Source organism: Balaenoptera borealis, assembly GCF_965194805.1.
Source record: "Balaenoptera borealis genome assembly, chromosome: 4".
Classification (NCBI taxonomy): domain Eukaryota; kingdom Metazoa; phylum Chordata; class Mammalia; order Artiodactyla; family Balaenopteridae; genus Balaenoptera; species Balaenoptera borealis.
This window is the reverse complement of record NC_138861.1, coordinates 49,284,716-49,300,275: the sequence shown is the minus strand read 5'-3', so window position 1 is coordinate 49,300,275 and position 15,560 is coordinate 49,284,716. Positions and strand designations below refer to the sequence as shown.

Sequence of the window (15,560 nt, the reverse complement as noted above, 5' to 3'; positions counted from 1 at the left end):
TAATCTCACCTATTCTACTTATTCCACTTGTCAAGGCCTATTTTCGGATTTATCAGTCAGCTGCTATCAGTATCCACAGGTAATAATTTTCTGATAATGATAAAAGATTGAGAAAAAATTATCCAGCCCCTTGGCCCTCAATTAAATAGTTTACTCCAATTGGAGGGAACTGACCAGACTCTGGTCCACCTGTGGGGTACATTCCCTCAAAGCTCAGTCATCAGATTCTTGAAGATGCAAGATTATTATCAGTTTTTATTCCACAAGAAGAAATTCGGTTGTAAGGCCAATGTATCTCTTTTTAACACATTGGCCCACAAAATACATATAAAAAAATCAAACTGGTAGTGGTGGTTTTGCCAAGATCTCCCAACAATCTAGTTCCTCCTGCACACAGGCATACAGCTATCCCTCCTACAAAATACTATGAAACATTTCTTTAAGGATCACTGTGAAACTACTTGCCCTATAGGAAGTGACAGGTTAGGCCTCTCAGAGTGCCAACTTCACATTCCGAAAGGAACCCCCCAACTACAGGCAGGACCTTCACATTTTCCAAGAATATAGACCAGGTGACTTGACACTTCCCTGCCTGAAAAGCAAGAGAGTCCTTTGGAAGTAACAGGTGACTATACAGGAAACATTTGTTTTTTTTAAGAAAAGAAGACTCAATGCAGAACATAGTATATTCTGTGAATTTGGTAATAACATAATCACCTCCTGAAGATACTATAATAAAAAGGACCCAAGATTGTGAAGGACCGGCGGGCTTTTGAAATGATTATTCTCTTTGTTGGCCCATCACCTGTCTTGCTTTGACAACCTAGGAAAATTAATTCTATAGGCAGTCAAGAAGCTAACCCTTAGCTCAATCTGTACATGATATTTCACTATGAAGGATTTGTTTCATTTTTTCTTGTCCATAGGGAGTTCTGGCTAAAGGTAATCAGCCCCCAAGAGCCATACAACAGGAGAGATCAGACTAGTAGAGTTTAGGGAAGGTGGCAATAGCAGGGGAGGGGCATTAGCTAGTTCTTGTCTGGTTTCATCTGGTTGAAAAAAAAAAAATTCACTTCCACAGACATGAAAGAGAGTCTAAGTGTCAAGCAGTTCTAAGATGCTGGCTGGAGATTTTCTTCTGTCTTCTGATGTCATTTTGTGGCTGATGAAATTTCCCTTGTGACTCTCTTTCAACAGCTGCCTGCTCTCTGCACTCAATCCTATGTGTTTAAAGAGCCGGGAGTGGAAAGGCCACAGGTATAGCAAGAGAAGAGCATGGAGAAAGAAGATAAGCAAAGAAAAAGGAATACAGAGAAGAGAAGCTTTAAAAAAGGGGGAGGGGGTTGGGGGGAGTGTGACAGAAAGAAAAGTGAGAAAGCGCATGTGATTGTGGAAGCATTTTTAAAATCAGGTTGTCTGCAATATTAACCAAAAACTCTGGCAGCAAGATAGAGAAACTGGGCCCCTGCTATTCCAGGAGACAAGCGGCACAGTCTAACTTTTTTTCTCTCCATTTGAAACAAATGACCTCTTGCCATGAATCCTACTGTGTGAAGCAATACCATAAATGGCAGCATCGCTCCCACGGCGATGGTCAGTGTTGACTCTATTGCTTGAAAAGAGACACAGCTTTCCTACTGTTGTGTTTAAGGCAGTTTTCAGAGCACTGGCATTCTTGTCTGCTCTGTTTTCAAAGGGATTCCATTTGCCAGTCATCTCACACATATCAACCACCCATCCCATGCGTTTCACTTCTTCTTCAGGTGAAATACCACCGCGTTGGTGAGCACCAAAATGGTCAGAGTGCAAAGAGCTGTGATGAATACTTCACCAAAGTGAATAAGAAGAGAAGCCTCGACCTGGTCCCTATTATTGCTGAGAAGTCACCCTGGTATTGCCTTGTATAGAACCAGGATGTTTCACAGTGCCTCCTTAAGTGCCCAGGAAAGCACTTTCATTTAACTTGAGCTAAATTCAGGAGATTTTGCTAAACATTGACATAAATGCTTTATGGCTTTTAAGACACTCTATTGCTAAAGCTATTTAGCAGCAGTAACTTATGGGCAGAGTTATTGCCGTCACGTCACCTGTGGTACAAAACTCAGATGATCAGCCCTTCTTGGATTGTTGAAATTTATGAAATAAACAAATAAACATGAAACATCGCCATATTAAGGAGTCGCGGAAACCCCTGAGGAATGTCTGTGGAAATGTTTTCAAAGGCTAACCTAAGGATCACCCTGGGCTTTGGGTATTTTTTAAGTAATTTCTTTTTTTAATTCTAGAAGAGGGCAGTAATATTTCTTCTCTAAATAAGACCTTGGCAAGGTATAAACCTGGAAAGTAGCACACTCATGGGAAACACAACCTACAATCTGAAAATAGCCTAGATAGGCTCATTTTCTGTGAGGGATACCGTATGGAAGCGATTCCACTCTGTTTCAGGGAGGGGTTCTTACCATCAGATATGTACACACTAACCCTGCCTCTTCACCTGCCAGTTGTGACACATGATTTGTAAACAGCAAATGGGGTCTCCTTTCTAAAATATGAATGTCGGTGTCTCCTAGTATCTGGCTAATAATCTCATTCATGCCTTCCTCCTCACTGCCCCACCACTATCTATCAGAGAAAAGACCCTCAGCCTTTATTCCTGCCTTCCTTCTAAAGGTCAAAAAACATTTAGCACCTGGAAACTGTTACCCCCTCCCACCCCACACTGTACATAAGCATCACATATGTTCTTTCTGGAAATTGGTATACAGGTGCCATTTAATCAGTTCAAATTTGGAAGCTACATCTTCAAGGGTCCAAGAGAGCTCACTCCCCCCATCTTCCCCCCTTTACATGTTTTCTTGTAAGACATACAGCTTAATCAATTAACAAACTAAATAGCTTATATACTGGCAATATATTACAGATGGGTTTATGTCAGAGTAATAGATCACATGAAATGGACCATGTGGTACCCCAGTGCGTGATGTCTTGGTAGAGCCCTGAGGACACTGACAGTAGCATCTCTAAGTAAGTATGCTGTATGAATACAGACACATGCGGATCTGTATCTACATCCATCTGACTAGGCCAAAAGGAGCAGGTAGATGCAAGATAGAGACACACACATGCTGGATGGGGCCACTGCACACCTTGTCATGCCATTTGAAAGGGCAGTTACAGGTCGCTGGTTCTGCAGCCATTAAAATTACACTTTATGGAAAAGGCTTCTCTAATTGTGTTTGATTTGCTTTCTGTAGTAAGCATTGTTAGAAGAAGACCAAAGCAAGAGCAACTAGAAGTTAAATATACATTTGGCTTAGCTGCAATACAGAATTCTGGAGAAGAAGCAGGCTGAAAGATTTGTTTCAATTTTAGGCTCGGATTCTCTCCCTTGCTGTTTTCTTGTCGTTGCGTGTCTGTGTTTGTGTGTGTGCGTGAGTGTCTGCGTGTGTGTGTTCCATCACATCATCTCCTGAAGAACGCTGGGTTTCGCAGGCAGGCGGCTAGTCACCTGCAACAACCCAGGGGTCCTGCCGAGGCTTCCAGGCTGCTGTCAGTGTCAGATGCCAGGGTCTGGTCAGTGGACATGGAGGAGATATCGTTGACAGACGAGGATGGAGGGAGACTCTCACTGCTGTTCACTGCTGCACCTGTGCTAAGAAAATGAAGACCAACATGACTAAACCTGGAACTGGACTCAGCTGAATGTCACTCAGGTCGCAGGCACGGGCAAATATGATAGGGGATGTCTGGTCCACCACTCATTTGACAAACTTTCATAGAACAACGAATACAGAGCACTGTATTAGATGGTGAAAATCAAGATAACAACACAGCATCCCTGGTCACAAGTTATTCACAGGCTAATGCAGTAATTGTCAAATCTCACTCTACCTTAGAAATCACCTGTAATGCTCTTAAAGGAAAACAAAAAATAAACAAAAAAAAACACCACTAAAAACCCCAATCACCCCTTGTACCTCCAATATTGTAATACAGTTGGCCTTGGGTGAAGTCAAGGCATTTGCATGTTTTAAAAGCTCCCCAGAGACTGTGGTGTCAAGGGCTGAAGACCACTGTTCTATGGAGAAGGCAAATGAGCAAAACCCTTTAATGTAATCATCTGAGCCTGGATGCTTTCAAATTCAGTGAGCTATTAAAACAAACACACGTAAGATGCCTACCCCAGAAGTATGGGCTGAGGGGAAGCCCAGAAATAAGAATTACTTGGAGGCTACAGCTCTAGAGAAATGAATGTATATTAAGTAAATATTATTACATAGTCATTAATTTGACATCAAACTTAAAAGTCCATATAGAAAAGCCAACTAGGACTGTGGATGAAAGTTACAATAGACCAAAAAAAGAATAGAAGCCAGAGCACACCTCTTGATTGTGTGTTTACTTTCCAGCAGGCTTGCTTACCTGGGAATCTCCAAATAAGAACTCTGAATTACTAACTTAGATTAATTTGCAAAATTTTAAAAATTTATCTGCTATGTGGGAATATAAAGATTTTGAAACTCTGAGAAGAAACTTGCTCATGGTAATCACTCAGTAAATACCTGTTGAGCTACAACAGCTTTGAGAACCACAAAGGAAAGATGAGCCAGTGGCATTGTAAAATCAAATTAAACCAGAGCACCCTGGAAAGAGTCCAATCACTTTTTCTCTTTATACTCAAGCAATATGGGTGGTAAAATGTATGTTTTGTGAAATAGTTCACTATTAAAAATATCTAAAGTATAAGTATCTTAAATAAGAGATGAGGAATTCTCACTAAATTGTATTTTATTTGAGCAAATATAGTGTGTAAGATATATTTGGTGAAAATCATAAATCCCAAATAAGATAGTGTTATCAGATAGCTCTAATAATTCCAAAAAAAAAATCTAATGAAGTGGAGAGGTTAACACAATCTCTTAGTTCCTGGCATAGACATTTCTTTCCTGTGGAAAAAATGTGATTAAAATGTGACAGTCGGACTTCCCTGGTGGCGCAGTGGTCAAGAATCTGCCTGCCAATGCAGGGGACACGGGTTCGAGCCCTGATCCAGGAAGATCCCACATGCACGGAGCAACTGAGCCCGTGAGCCACAACTACTCAGCCTTTGCTCCAGAGCCCATGAGCCACAACTACTGAGCCCGCATGCCACGACTACTGAAGCCCATGCGCCTAGAGCCCATTCTCCGCAACAAGAGAAGGCATCACAATGAGAAGCCTGCGCACCGCAACGAAGAGTAGCCCCCGCTTGCTGCAACTACAGAAAGCCCGCGTGCAGCAACAGAGACCCAATACAGCCATAAATAAATAAATAAATAAATAAGAAACAAATATTTTTTTAAAAATGTGACAGTATCTGGAGAGGATGCACACACATAAACTAAAACAGATTATATGTACCCTATATGCTTCTAAAATTTTTGTGTGTTGATTATAAATATATTTATGTAAATTATGAGAAATATAAAAAATACAGGAAAAAAGATAACAATATGCACTCATCCTCAAATTAATGATAAGAATGGTTAAACTTCTGGTATATTTCTTTCTAGTCTTTTTGCTAGGAAGTTTCTTTAACTGTAATCATTTAATGTATATCCATTTGTATCCTGTATTTTCATATACAAAAGGCTTATGCATTTTTCATGTTCTTTAAACTCTTAAAAGTATCTGTACTTCCTAATCTTAAGTGTCTCTAGATTTTTAAATCTGTCTTGTTAACATCTTCCTGTAAATAATTTTACTCTCATTACCAGAAAAATATATAATGTGAAGTTATCTGGTTTCAATTTATTCCAACTTTACTTAATTATATCCTTTACAGTTATGATGCAGAGCTAGTTCATTTCCTCTCATGACATATACTAGTAGATTTCCTATGCCAGCAGACAACCCTTGATTACATAGCCCAAATACCCAGCTCTGCTTTTCCCCTTGATTCTAGATTAAATTATACCAACATCCTCATGTTCTTACATCAGCTTTGGCCTGTAATAATTGAGCATCACTGTGATGGGCTTCTCAGAATCATATTCAATTTTTCCACATCATTACTAAAGGGTAGCAATTAAAATGAGATACAGAATTCTAATAAAGGCTTGATCAATTGTGGGCCAACAGAGTGAGATTACTGTCCATCTATCTCCTAGACAATATATCCCTATACTACAGATGGCTTTCAAATCACAGTACTAGAGTTTAGATTTAGTTTTGACTTGAAATATAAAATATTGCCCATGTAACTTTTTTTAACAGCTTCATTGAGACAAAATTCACAAAACTAATTTGTACAATTCAATGTTTTTTTAGGATATTCTCAAAGTTGTACAACCATCACAAGAATCAATTTTGTAGTGTTTTCATCACCCCAAAAGGAAACCCTATACTCTGTTTCTTACCAACCCGAGGCAATGACTAACTTACTTTCTGTCTCTATAAAATTGTCTATTCTGGACATATCAGTTAAATGGAATCATACAATATGTGATCTTTTGTGACTGGTTTCTTTCACACAGCATAATATTTTCAAGGTTCATTTAAATCACTACTTCATTCCTTTTTATGGCTGAATAACATTCTACTATATGAATACATCACTTTTGTTTATCTATTTATTAGTCGCTGGTCATTTAATGGACATTTAGGTTGTTTCTACTTTTTTGGCTATTATGAATAATGTTGTTATGAGCATTAATGTACAAGGTTTTATTTCTCTTGGGTAAATACTTAAGAGGAGAATTGCTGGGTCGTAGAATAACTCCATGTTTAATATTTGAGGAACAGCCAAACTGTTTTTCAAAGTGGCTGCATCAGTTTACATTCCTACCAGCAGTGTATGAGGGCTCCAATTTCCCCCTATCCTCTCCAACACTTATTATCTATCTTTTTGATGATAGCCATCCTAATGTATGTGAAATGGTATCATTGTGATTTAATTGTATTTTCCTGATGGCTAATTATGTTGAGCATCTTTTCATGTGCTTGTTAAACATTTGTATATCTTCTTTGGAGAAATGTCTGTTCAGTTACTTTGGCCATTTTTTAAATTGTGTTATGTTCTTTTTATTAGTGGATTGTAAGAGTTCTTTATATATTATGGATACAAGTCCCTTATCATGTAAGACTTGCTGATGTTTTTCTCCTATTCTATGGATTGTCTTTTCACTTTCTTGATGGTGTCTTTTGAAGCACATTTTTAAAATATTAAGTTGGATTTAACTATTTTTTTTTCATTTGTGCTTTTAGTGTCATATCTAAGAAACCATTTCCTAACCAAAGATCATGAAGATTTACTCCTATGTTTTATAATTTTACCCCTTACATTTAAGTCTATGATCCATTTTGTGTTTCATTTTCGCATATGATGAGGTAGAGATTCACCTTCATTCTTTTGCATATGGAGATCTAGTTATCCTAGCTCCAATTACTGAAAAGACTATTCTTTGCCCATGGAATTGTCTTGAAATCCTTGTTAAAAATCAATTGATCGTAAATATAAGGCTTTATTTCTGCACTCTCAATTTCATTTCAATGATCTGTATGTGTATATTCATGCAAATACCACACTGTCTTGACTATTACAGGTTTATGGCAAGTTTTGAAATAAGGAAGTGTGAATCCTCCAACTGTGTTCTTTTTCAAGATCGTTTTAGCTATTCTGTGTCCCTTGGCTTAATGCAAACCAAAAAGTATTTTAAAGTATCTCAACAAAATAGACCTGGTATTCTTTTGAGATAAGCTTTTTCTCCTTTCCTGGTTGAAACTGATTATGTGGACATGTTCCAATGGTCACAGTTAAAGCTGAGTACTGATTCAAGCAGGGTGAGATAAGACTTAGCTGAGATTAGGCTCCCTTATAAGATTTATGTTTATAAATAAACACAAACTCACAACAATGGCAGCTAGAGAAATTATACAAAAAATATTGAAGAAATTTCCCCAGTAAAACACAAATTTTTATCTATAAATAATTCTGAATGAAGGCAACAAAAGTCAGGGCAGCTTTTAATAAATTCTTCATATACAGGGGATCACATTCCTATTGCACCTATTTTATAATCAGCATATTTTCAACGTACTTACCATTCTAAGTGTTATGCCATGTGGGTCAGCCTGTTATATATAGTTTTGTCACATGATTACTTCATGTTTATGTTTCCCTTGCTTCTTTTGATTTCTTTCATTATATTTCTTAATTTCTCCTATCTTCCTCTATCTCAACTCTTGAGCAACTCTTGAGAATAAGAACTCAGTTTAACAAAATGCTGAGTATCTTTTGTGTGTACTCTTCTAGAGAGGTTCTGTGAGGGAAAGCAAATTTCTCCCTGCTATGAAATGGATGAAACTGCTGACCTAGTTTTGGCTAAGGGAAATCACTTTGTTGTAGTTGTCTTTCTTCTCCTTTTGTTCATCAGCTGGCTTTCTGTAATTTCTATCTTCTATGTTGGAATGGTCCTGCCATCTATTTTATCAAAGTTGAATGCAAATTATAGCTGGTATTCAGTTACTCAAAGTTCAGAATCTTTATCAGCTGTATTTCTAGGGTTCCATAGATTATTGTTCCTGATTTCTTACAGCACTAATGCTTTAAAAGAGGTTCTCTCTTCTAATGCTTCTTCTATAAAATCCCCATTTCATTCCCATGAGAAGGGTTGTATGAGAAGCCTTTCCTCTTTATACCATGCTATGGTGGAAGAATCATGTGTATTATCTAGTGGTGTGCTGGAGTGGCTTTTGAGAGTCAGTTATTAGCATTTCTTTCCAACTCTGCCCGCATTGATGTCACATCAGTAGCTTGAAGTTGATCACAGTGAGAATATTTACAGCATAGAAATTAGTAAATGCTATAATCAGTCATTTTTTTTTTAAAAAGAGATGGTTGTTAAAAATTGTCCCCCACTATAATATAAAAAAACTTTTACTTCTGTATTACTTTTTCTATTGCACCATGATATATGCTTTCTTGACTGTAGCCACCTCTGGCTTTACTGGATGATCCTCTCAAGTCTGTTTTTTTGTGTAGGCAATAAATAAACGTTTAAACCATAAAACCAAACACAAATAATAGAAGGGTCCAGACATAGATTTTGGTTTCAAGTTATTAATTTACTGCCAAACAGTTTGTGACAATCTCTTAAATAGAACTGAACTGAATTGAACTTGATTATAACGTCCACTTGCCCAGGATATACTAGCAATGTGATAAATATCCCTTCTTCCTATACTGTTTTCAGAGAAACCAGTAAAGATACACATTTTTTTAAATGTTTTATCATCAGTAAAGTATTACAAATTTTTGTCAATAAAAATGTCATTAAAATTAACTGAAAATACTAACAGAGTTGCAAACAAAAAATACTAGCTACTTTCAACTTTACCTGAAAAAAATTAGGTTTTATGGAAAGAAGTAACTTACAATAACAAAAATTTATCAGCTAGAAGTTATCTAGCCAAAGGTATTCATTATTTCAGGGGAAAAGGTTGTTCTGCTTCTTAAAGGAAATTATTTTCCTGACCTATCCAAACATTAAAAAAAAGTAGACACAAAGAATTAGAACTACTAGAATTTTTAAAAAAACACTGAGATATATTCCTTCTCTGTCTTCATGATCTTCAGCTTCAATTTGTTTGGGGCTGAGGTTTTTAAGTAAAAAAATTGTTGGACTAGATCTGTGACTAATTGGGAGGGACACACTCCCATGGGGTGCAGAATATGGAGGGGGAGGGGTTATATGTTAAAATCACCTGAAGAACTTTATCTTCCATGTAGAGTTTCTAAAAAATCTCTACCCATCCTGATGTTAAGCATCCCTATCTTGACGAGTCATTGTTACTTGTGGGAGGTTTACTTCTCAGGCACAATGAGGCGGTGAACAGACTGAGAGTTAGATGACCTCCTAGTCTGTTCTAGCTCTAACATTCTATAACAAATACTTTTAGATGAAAATTTATTTATATTCACGGACTGCTATTCCCTCAGCAATCTTTACAAATCAATTCAGAAAGCAAGCAGCCATGCTATTCTTGAAAATAAATCACTATTCAAGTGAAATCAGATAGCAGAAGGGAGTACAATTATTTATTTAGAAATGTATCTGAGGTTTAGATTTATTTCTTATTGATCTACAATTCCATCAATAAATTTCAAACCTATGTATTATTAGGCAAATGCACATTTAACTTCCTATTTATATTTTAAAAGCATCACTAAAACATGAGTTTGGGTATTAGAACAATTTTGTCACTGAGAAACTGCATTAACTTATTCCCTTGCTGCGGGGCTCCCAGCATTGCTGTGACTGAATATTAAGGGAGTCTATGTTGTAATATTACTTCATCCTTGCTATTTACAAAATAAAATGTGATATGCAACATTAATGAGAAAAGGTGAATATAATGAAGAATGCAAAAAAAACTGACTTTTCAAAAGTTTTCTTGGTAATTGCTTTTTCTTTCCAGCATAGGTTATTGCATATATATATATACCATGCACACACACACACACACACACACACAGACACACAGTAGTGTTCCAATAAAAATTTAACAATTGGCTCTCCAGGGGGGAGGAATGCCTTGATTTGTAGAGTCGGCCAATTTCTATGTCTTAAATCCTGCATGGTAGATTTCAAGCTACAATATGAGGTCAAAAAACTCATAGTTGGATGTATACAAGTGGCTCTCATGAGCTGGAAGAGTCAACTCCAGCACATGGCTATTCTATGTCTCCACATTATACACACAAATACAGCAGACACAAATATGTCATATAATATATATTATACATATGATTTCTCAAAATTAAGCCAGGAATATTTTCCTTTAAAATCATGTAGTGAAAGACTGAATCCACAATCATTTTAACTATAAATTGTTTAAGCCAGTCAACTATAGTTTAGAGCATGCGTAGAAGGTAGATAATTTAGTATTGTTACAGGTAGTTGGAATGGTTAAAAAATAGTTTGGCCTTCTCACATGCACATAGAGCCTACGTGGCATATTTTATAATTAATCATTAACATATTAAACTAAACAGGCGTGCAAAAGAAATTCAGGAATATGCATTTCTAAAAATGAATAAATCAAACAACCACCTGAAAGCAGCAAACCTTTATCTGAAGCATGAGCAAATGCCAAAAGCAACAATTTATGTACTGATACTTGGTTCGTTTATCTTCATGGTGATTAATAGGGTGAATAAATATTTACTGGCATAAGAACATACTGAATCGCATACTATATTAAAGTTATAATCCTGTCCTGAATTCTGTCTTTGGAATAGCACCAAGAAACATGCTGAGGGAGAACCTGAGCAGCAATTTTCAAATATTTATCAAGCTAATATTATGTGCAAGGCACAACACTCAGGCACTGCATGATACGCAAAGGTGAATACATACCATCTTTCTTTTCAGTGAATTTCAATCAATAAGGGTAATAAGACTATGTTTAAAATGCAGGTACTAGTAGGACCCATATGAAGAAAAGATCCTATTCTTTGGGAAGATATGAAAAGTCTTTTGGAACAGATATAAAAAATATTTTGGAACAAGGTGGTATTCAATAAGAGAATACTTATGAATGGGCAGCATTCCAAAAGGTGGGGATCCAGTCAAGTAAGACAATGGTAATACAGGAGCCTAGAATGGGTGTAGTATGAAAGGTGGAAAAACGTGGATTACAGAGGGCTGTCCATGTCAGGGAGAGGTTACTAGGCTTAAATTATAAGTGATGCAAAGCCATTGGAGGCACTGATCAGTGGAATTATTGCTCAAACCTATAGTTTTGAAAGATCAACTTAGGTAGAGACTGAAGTCTGGAAAATTATTTCAGGAAAACTTCAATCATAATGATGTTAAAGGAAAGGCATGATAATTAGATGTAAGACATCCAGCAAACAAAATTTTTAGTATGTAGAAAATGACTCAGTCATAAGGTGAGTATGGAGTAAAAGATCAATCAGGGGTTTCAGGCTGGGAGGCTAAGAAAATAGGGCTGCCATTAATAGAAATGGGAAAGTTGAGAAAAAAATTTACTGCTGAGTGGGTGAATCTAAATAGAGAGGATGTGTTTGATTTTAAGCAAATTGAATCTGAATTGGCAGCAATCTCATGCATTCTGGCCAATATTTTAATTTCTCTATGACTAGTTATATTCATCATTAAATATTGTAGTGGAATGCATTTATTTTCCAGTCATTCCAGAAATAACAAACTGCTCTGTAACCTAGTCTTCGGCCTTATTAACCTTAAATGTATTTCTTGCAAACTTAAAAAAGGATTTACTCGGTCAGGACTCAGGTTCATCTATTCAGAGCATGTAGAAATTATTTATGTCAATAGCCTTAGACACTGTTCAGGAAAATTATCCAACACTTGGGATTAGTGCAAAAAATGAGCATGTAACTTTTTAATATCATACTTGAGCATTTTTTAACAAGCCCTCCTAAGGGTCATCTGACTGTTTTGTGGAACATAACTTTTTGGACTTAATATTCTCAATTGATTAGGGTCCAGATGTTTTACAACACTGTAAACTCGTAGAAAGCTGATAAAGTGAAACTCTGTTTTTTTTTTTCTGCCTGGTAGAAAAGATAACTACAAAGATAGGTTTGGTTGCCCTGTAGGACATTTACAAGTTTTGATTTAATTTAGTAATCTTATTTCAGTGTTCTTTTTTCCACAGACTATGTAAATCCTAATTTCTCATATCTTCATGGAACTGTTATTCTGCCATTACCCTCATTAATGAGTTAAAAGAAACTTCTTCATGCAATCACTTTATTTTTGCATAAGAATTATGGTTTTAATGATTAAAGAATTAGGTCTTAATAACATACAAACTTTGTTCCTTTACCAAATACTTAAATCTTTCTTCATATGGCAGACCATTCATGAATTAATGATTAATTGATCTCACTTGTACCATTTCTAATCCCATTTTTCCCACTCTGAGCTGTACAGTTTGCATAAAATGAATCATGGGAATAAGAAGACTTTTGTAGAAGTGTTGTGAAAGCATTGAAAAGAGAATTATGAATTTTTATGTCATCACAGATTAGTTGCTGTGGAGACCTGGTTGGGGCCAAGGGGAAAGTGGAGGAGGAAACGAGCAGAAGATGGGGTGTTCTGGAGTGGGTGGCATGATTCTGAGCTCTTTGAAAAAAGGAAAAGAGATGAATTAATGATAATTTGAAATAAAGATGACACTCTGCTAAACTTGTCCAGTCCCAGCCTGAGATGCTAGGTCACCCTTCACTGGATCCTGGTATTTCGTCTTCTTAAAGATTGTAAGAAAATATGTTTTGGCCATTATGGGAATTCTTAAGGTAAGCAGTCTTTCTGCCTTAGCAGGTGGTATCTTGAGGCTGTAGGATTCAGGCTTTGGGTTCTTTAATCAGCAGCAGATGGAACATGCAGGTAAGTTAGAAGCAGCTTCTACAGACCTGTATCAATATGGATGCTAGGCTGAATAAATAGTGTGGGTAGACTACCAACCCCAATGATTCCTTTAACCCTCTTTGAGGAAAGGGAAGACGAGATAGAATTGGACATTTCCTCAAATCTAGAGGTGAGAAACGCAGGTCATACAAGAATTGCATCTGTTTGGGCATCATAGTGGCTGTGGGTACAAACTAAAGAGCAGTTATCAGTGTGAAGAATTGATTAATTCATCCTACCTGTTTCCTGAAGCAAGTTAAAGTGCATGGGAACCTCCATACCACTATGGAGAAGACTATGGAAGTTCCCTAAAAAACTAAATATGGAACTACCATATGACCCAGCAATCCCACTCCTGGGCATATACCCTGAGAAAACCATAATTCAAAAAGGCACATGCAGCCCAATGTTCATTGCAGCACTATTCACAATAGCCAGGACAGGGAAGCAAGCTAAATGCCCATTGACAGATGAATGGATAAAGAAGATGTAGTACATATATACAATGGAATATTACTCAGCCATAAAAAGGAACAAAATAATGCCATCTGCAGCAACATGAACCTAGAGATTGTCATACTGAGTGAAGTAAGTCAGGCAGAGAAAGACAAATATCACATGATATCACTTATATGTGGAATCTAAAAAAAAAAAAATGGTGCAAATGAACTTATTTACAAAACAGAAATAGAGTCACAAATGTAGAAACAAACTTATGGTTACCAGGAGGGAAAGGGAGGGGAGGGATAAATTGGGAGATTGGGATTGATATATACACACTACTGTATATAAAATGGATAACTAACAAGGACCTACTGTATAGCACAGGGAACTCTACTCAAACCTCTATAATAACCAATATGGGAAAAGAATCTAAAAAAGGGTGGATATATGTATATGTATAACTGATTCACTTTGCTATACACCTGAAACTAACACAACATTGTAAATCAACTCTACTCCAATAAAAAGTATAAAAAAATAAATAAAGATGGAAATGAAAAAATAAAGTGCATGGGAAAAAATTATACATCAAAGGTAGGACACCAGGTATACTTTCCTCTAAACTAATAATTTGCAGCCTACATTTCTGCCAGCATGATCTGAGTGTTGTTTAAATCTAAAGATATTCTCTTTCTATTCAAAGCATAAGTCTTAGGAAAAATATATTAGCATTAATAAGTGTAAGTAAATTACCTCAAATAATTCTAAAGCACATTAGTAAGATCAGTAAAATACGTATATGTACAAATGTGTGTTAGATTCTGTAGATTGCAAACTGAAAGATTTTCTATGCTGACTTTAATTGGATCCCATCTTGGTTAAGGCTTCAACTACGGTTACATCAACCTTGGGAAGAATGCAAACATTAGAGTGAATGAAGGAAAAGGTTTTGGCTGCAGGGATTCCTGAACTCTACATTGACTCAGTGGTCAAGAGGGCATTATGGCTCTGAATTTTGATGAGGTGCAGTTACCCTTTAACCAGCCCATGTTAACATTTCTTTAAGATTCCTTATTATCTTAAAATAAGTTCTGAAAGAACTCTTGTGCTAGGTCATTATAATCAGAATAATCAGAATGAATGCCACACTAAACATCAAAAGGAATAAAACTAAAATCATTAGAGGGAGAAACAGTCATGTGATATTAGTTCATATGCTCTACTGGCAATGTTATTGACCACAATCTCTCTTTAAGGCCAAGAAAAATACACGAGTATTGGTTTATTGGTTATTCACTGAGAGTGAGTACCTGAAGGAGAAGGCTGTCCTTTCACAACGCCATTCTTAGTCTTTTCTTCTGAACTCATGACTTCCTTGTAAATAAGTTCTGTAAGAAACAGTTATCAGTGTTATAAAAATCAATTTTCTCCTTAACCCAAAGAGAAGATTCATTAGTTAATGACAAGTAATAACATTTTGATGGGGCTGAGTAAATTATAAACCAAGTGGAATTTCTTTACTCTTCTATTTCTACATTTTCTTGCAATAACACAGAGCCTGGCAAAAGTAGGTGCTCAATAAAGTATTTGACCAAGAAAATGTATGAAGAGTACATGTTACTTGTTTTCTGAACTCTTTGGGAGATTTCTGATGCATTCTAATTTTATCTCTTATGG

The 15,560-nt window shown here is 36.4% G+C and overlaps 1 protein-coding gene across 5 annotated transcripts in view; it reads right to left on the bottom strand.

Moving 5' to 3' along the window:
• Positions 1-2,754: 2,754 nt before the first annotated feature.
• The window catches only part of MAPK10 (mitogen-activated protein kinase 10), a 356,081-nt gene continuing 343,275 nt past the window's right edge, over positions 2,755-15,560 (bottom strand). For 4 of the 5 annotated variants that reach the window (XM_082391154.1, XM_082391155.1, XM_082391156.1 and 1 more), the window contains 2 exons: positions 15,194-15,271; positions 2,755-3,647 (listed from right to left, as the gene is read on the bottom strand). In XM_082391154.1, coding sequence (XP_082247280.1) covers positions 3,505-3,647; positions 15,194-15,271 — 221 coding nt within the window. In that variant the 3' untranslated portion in view covers positions 2,755-3,504. Of the gene's footprint in view, positions 3,653-15,193; positions 15,272-15,560 lie in introns of all 5 variants that reach the window. The other variant, XM_082391158.1, reaches the window with a different exon arrangement.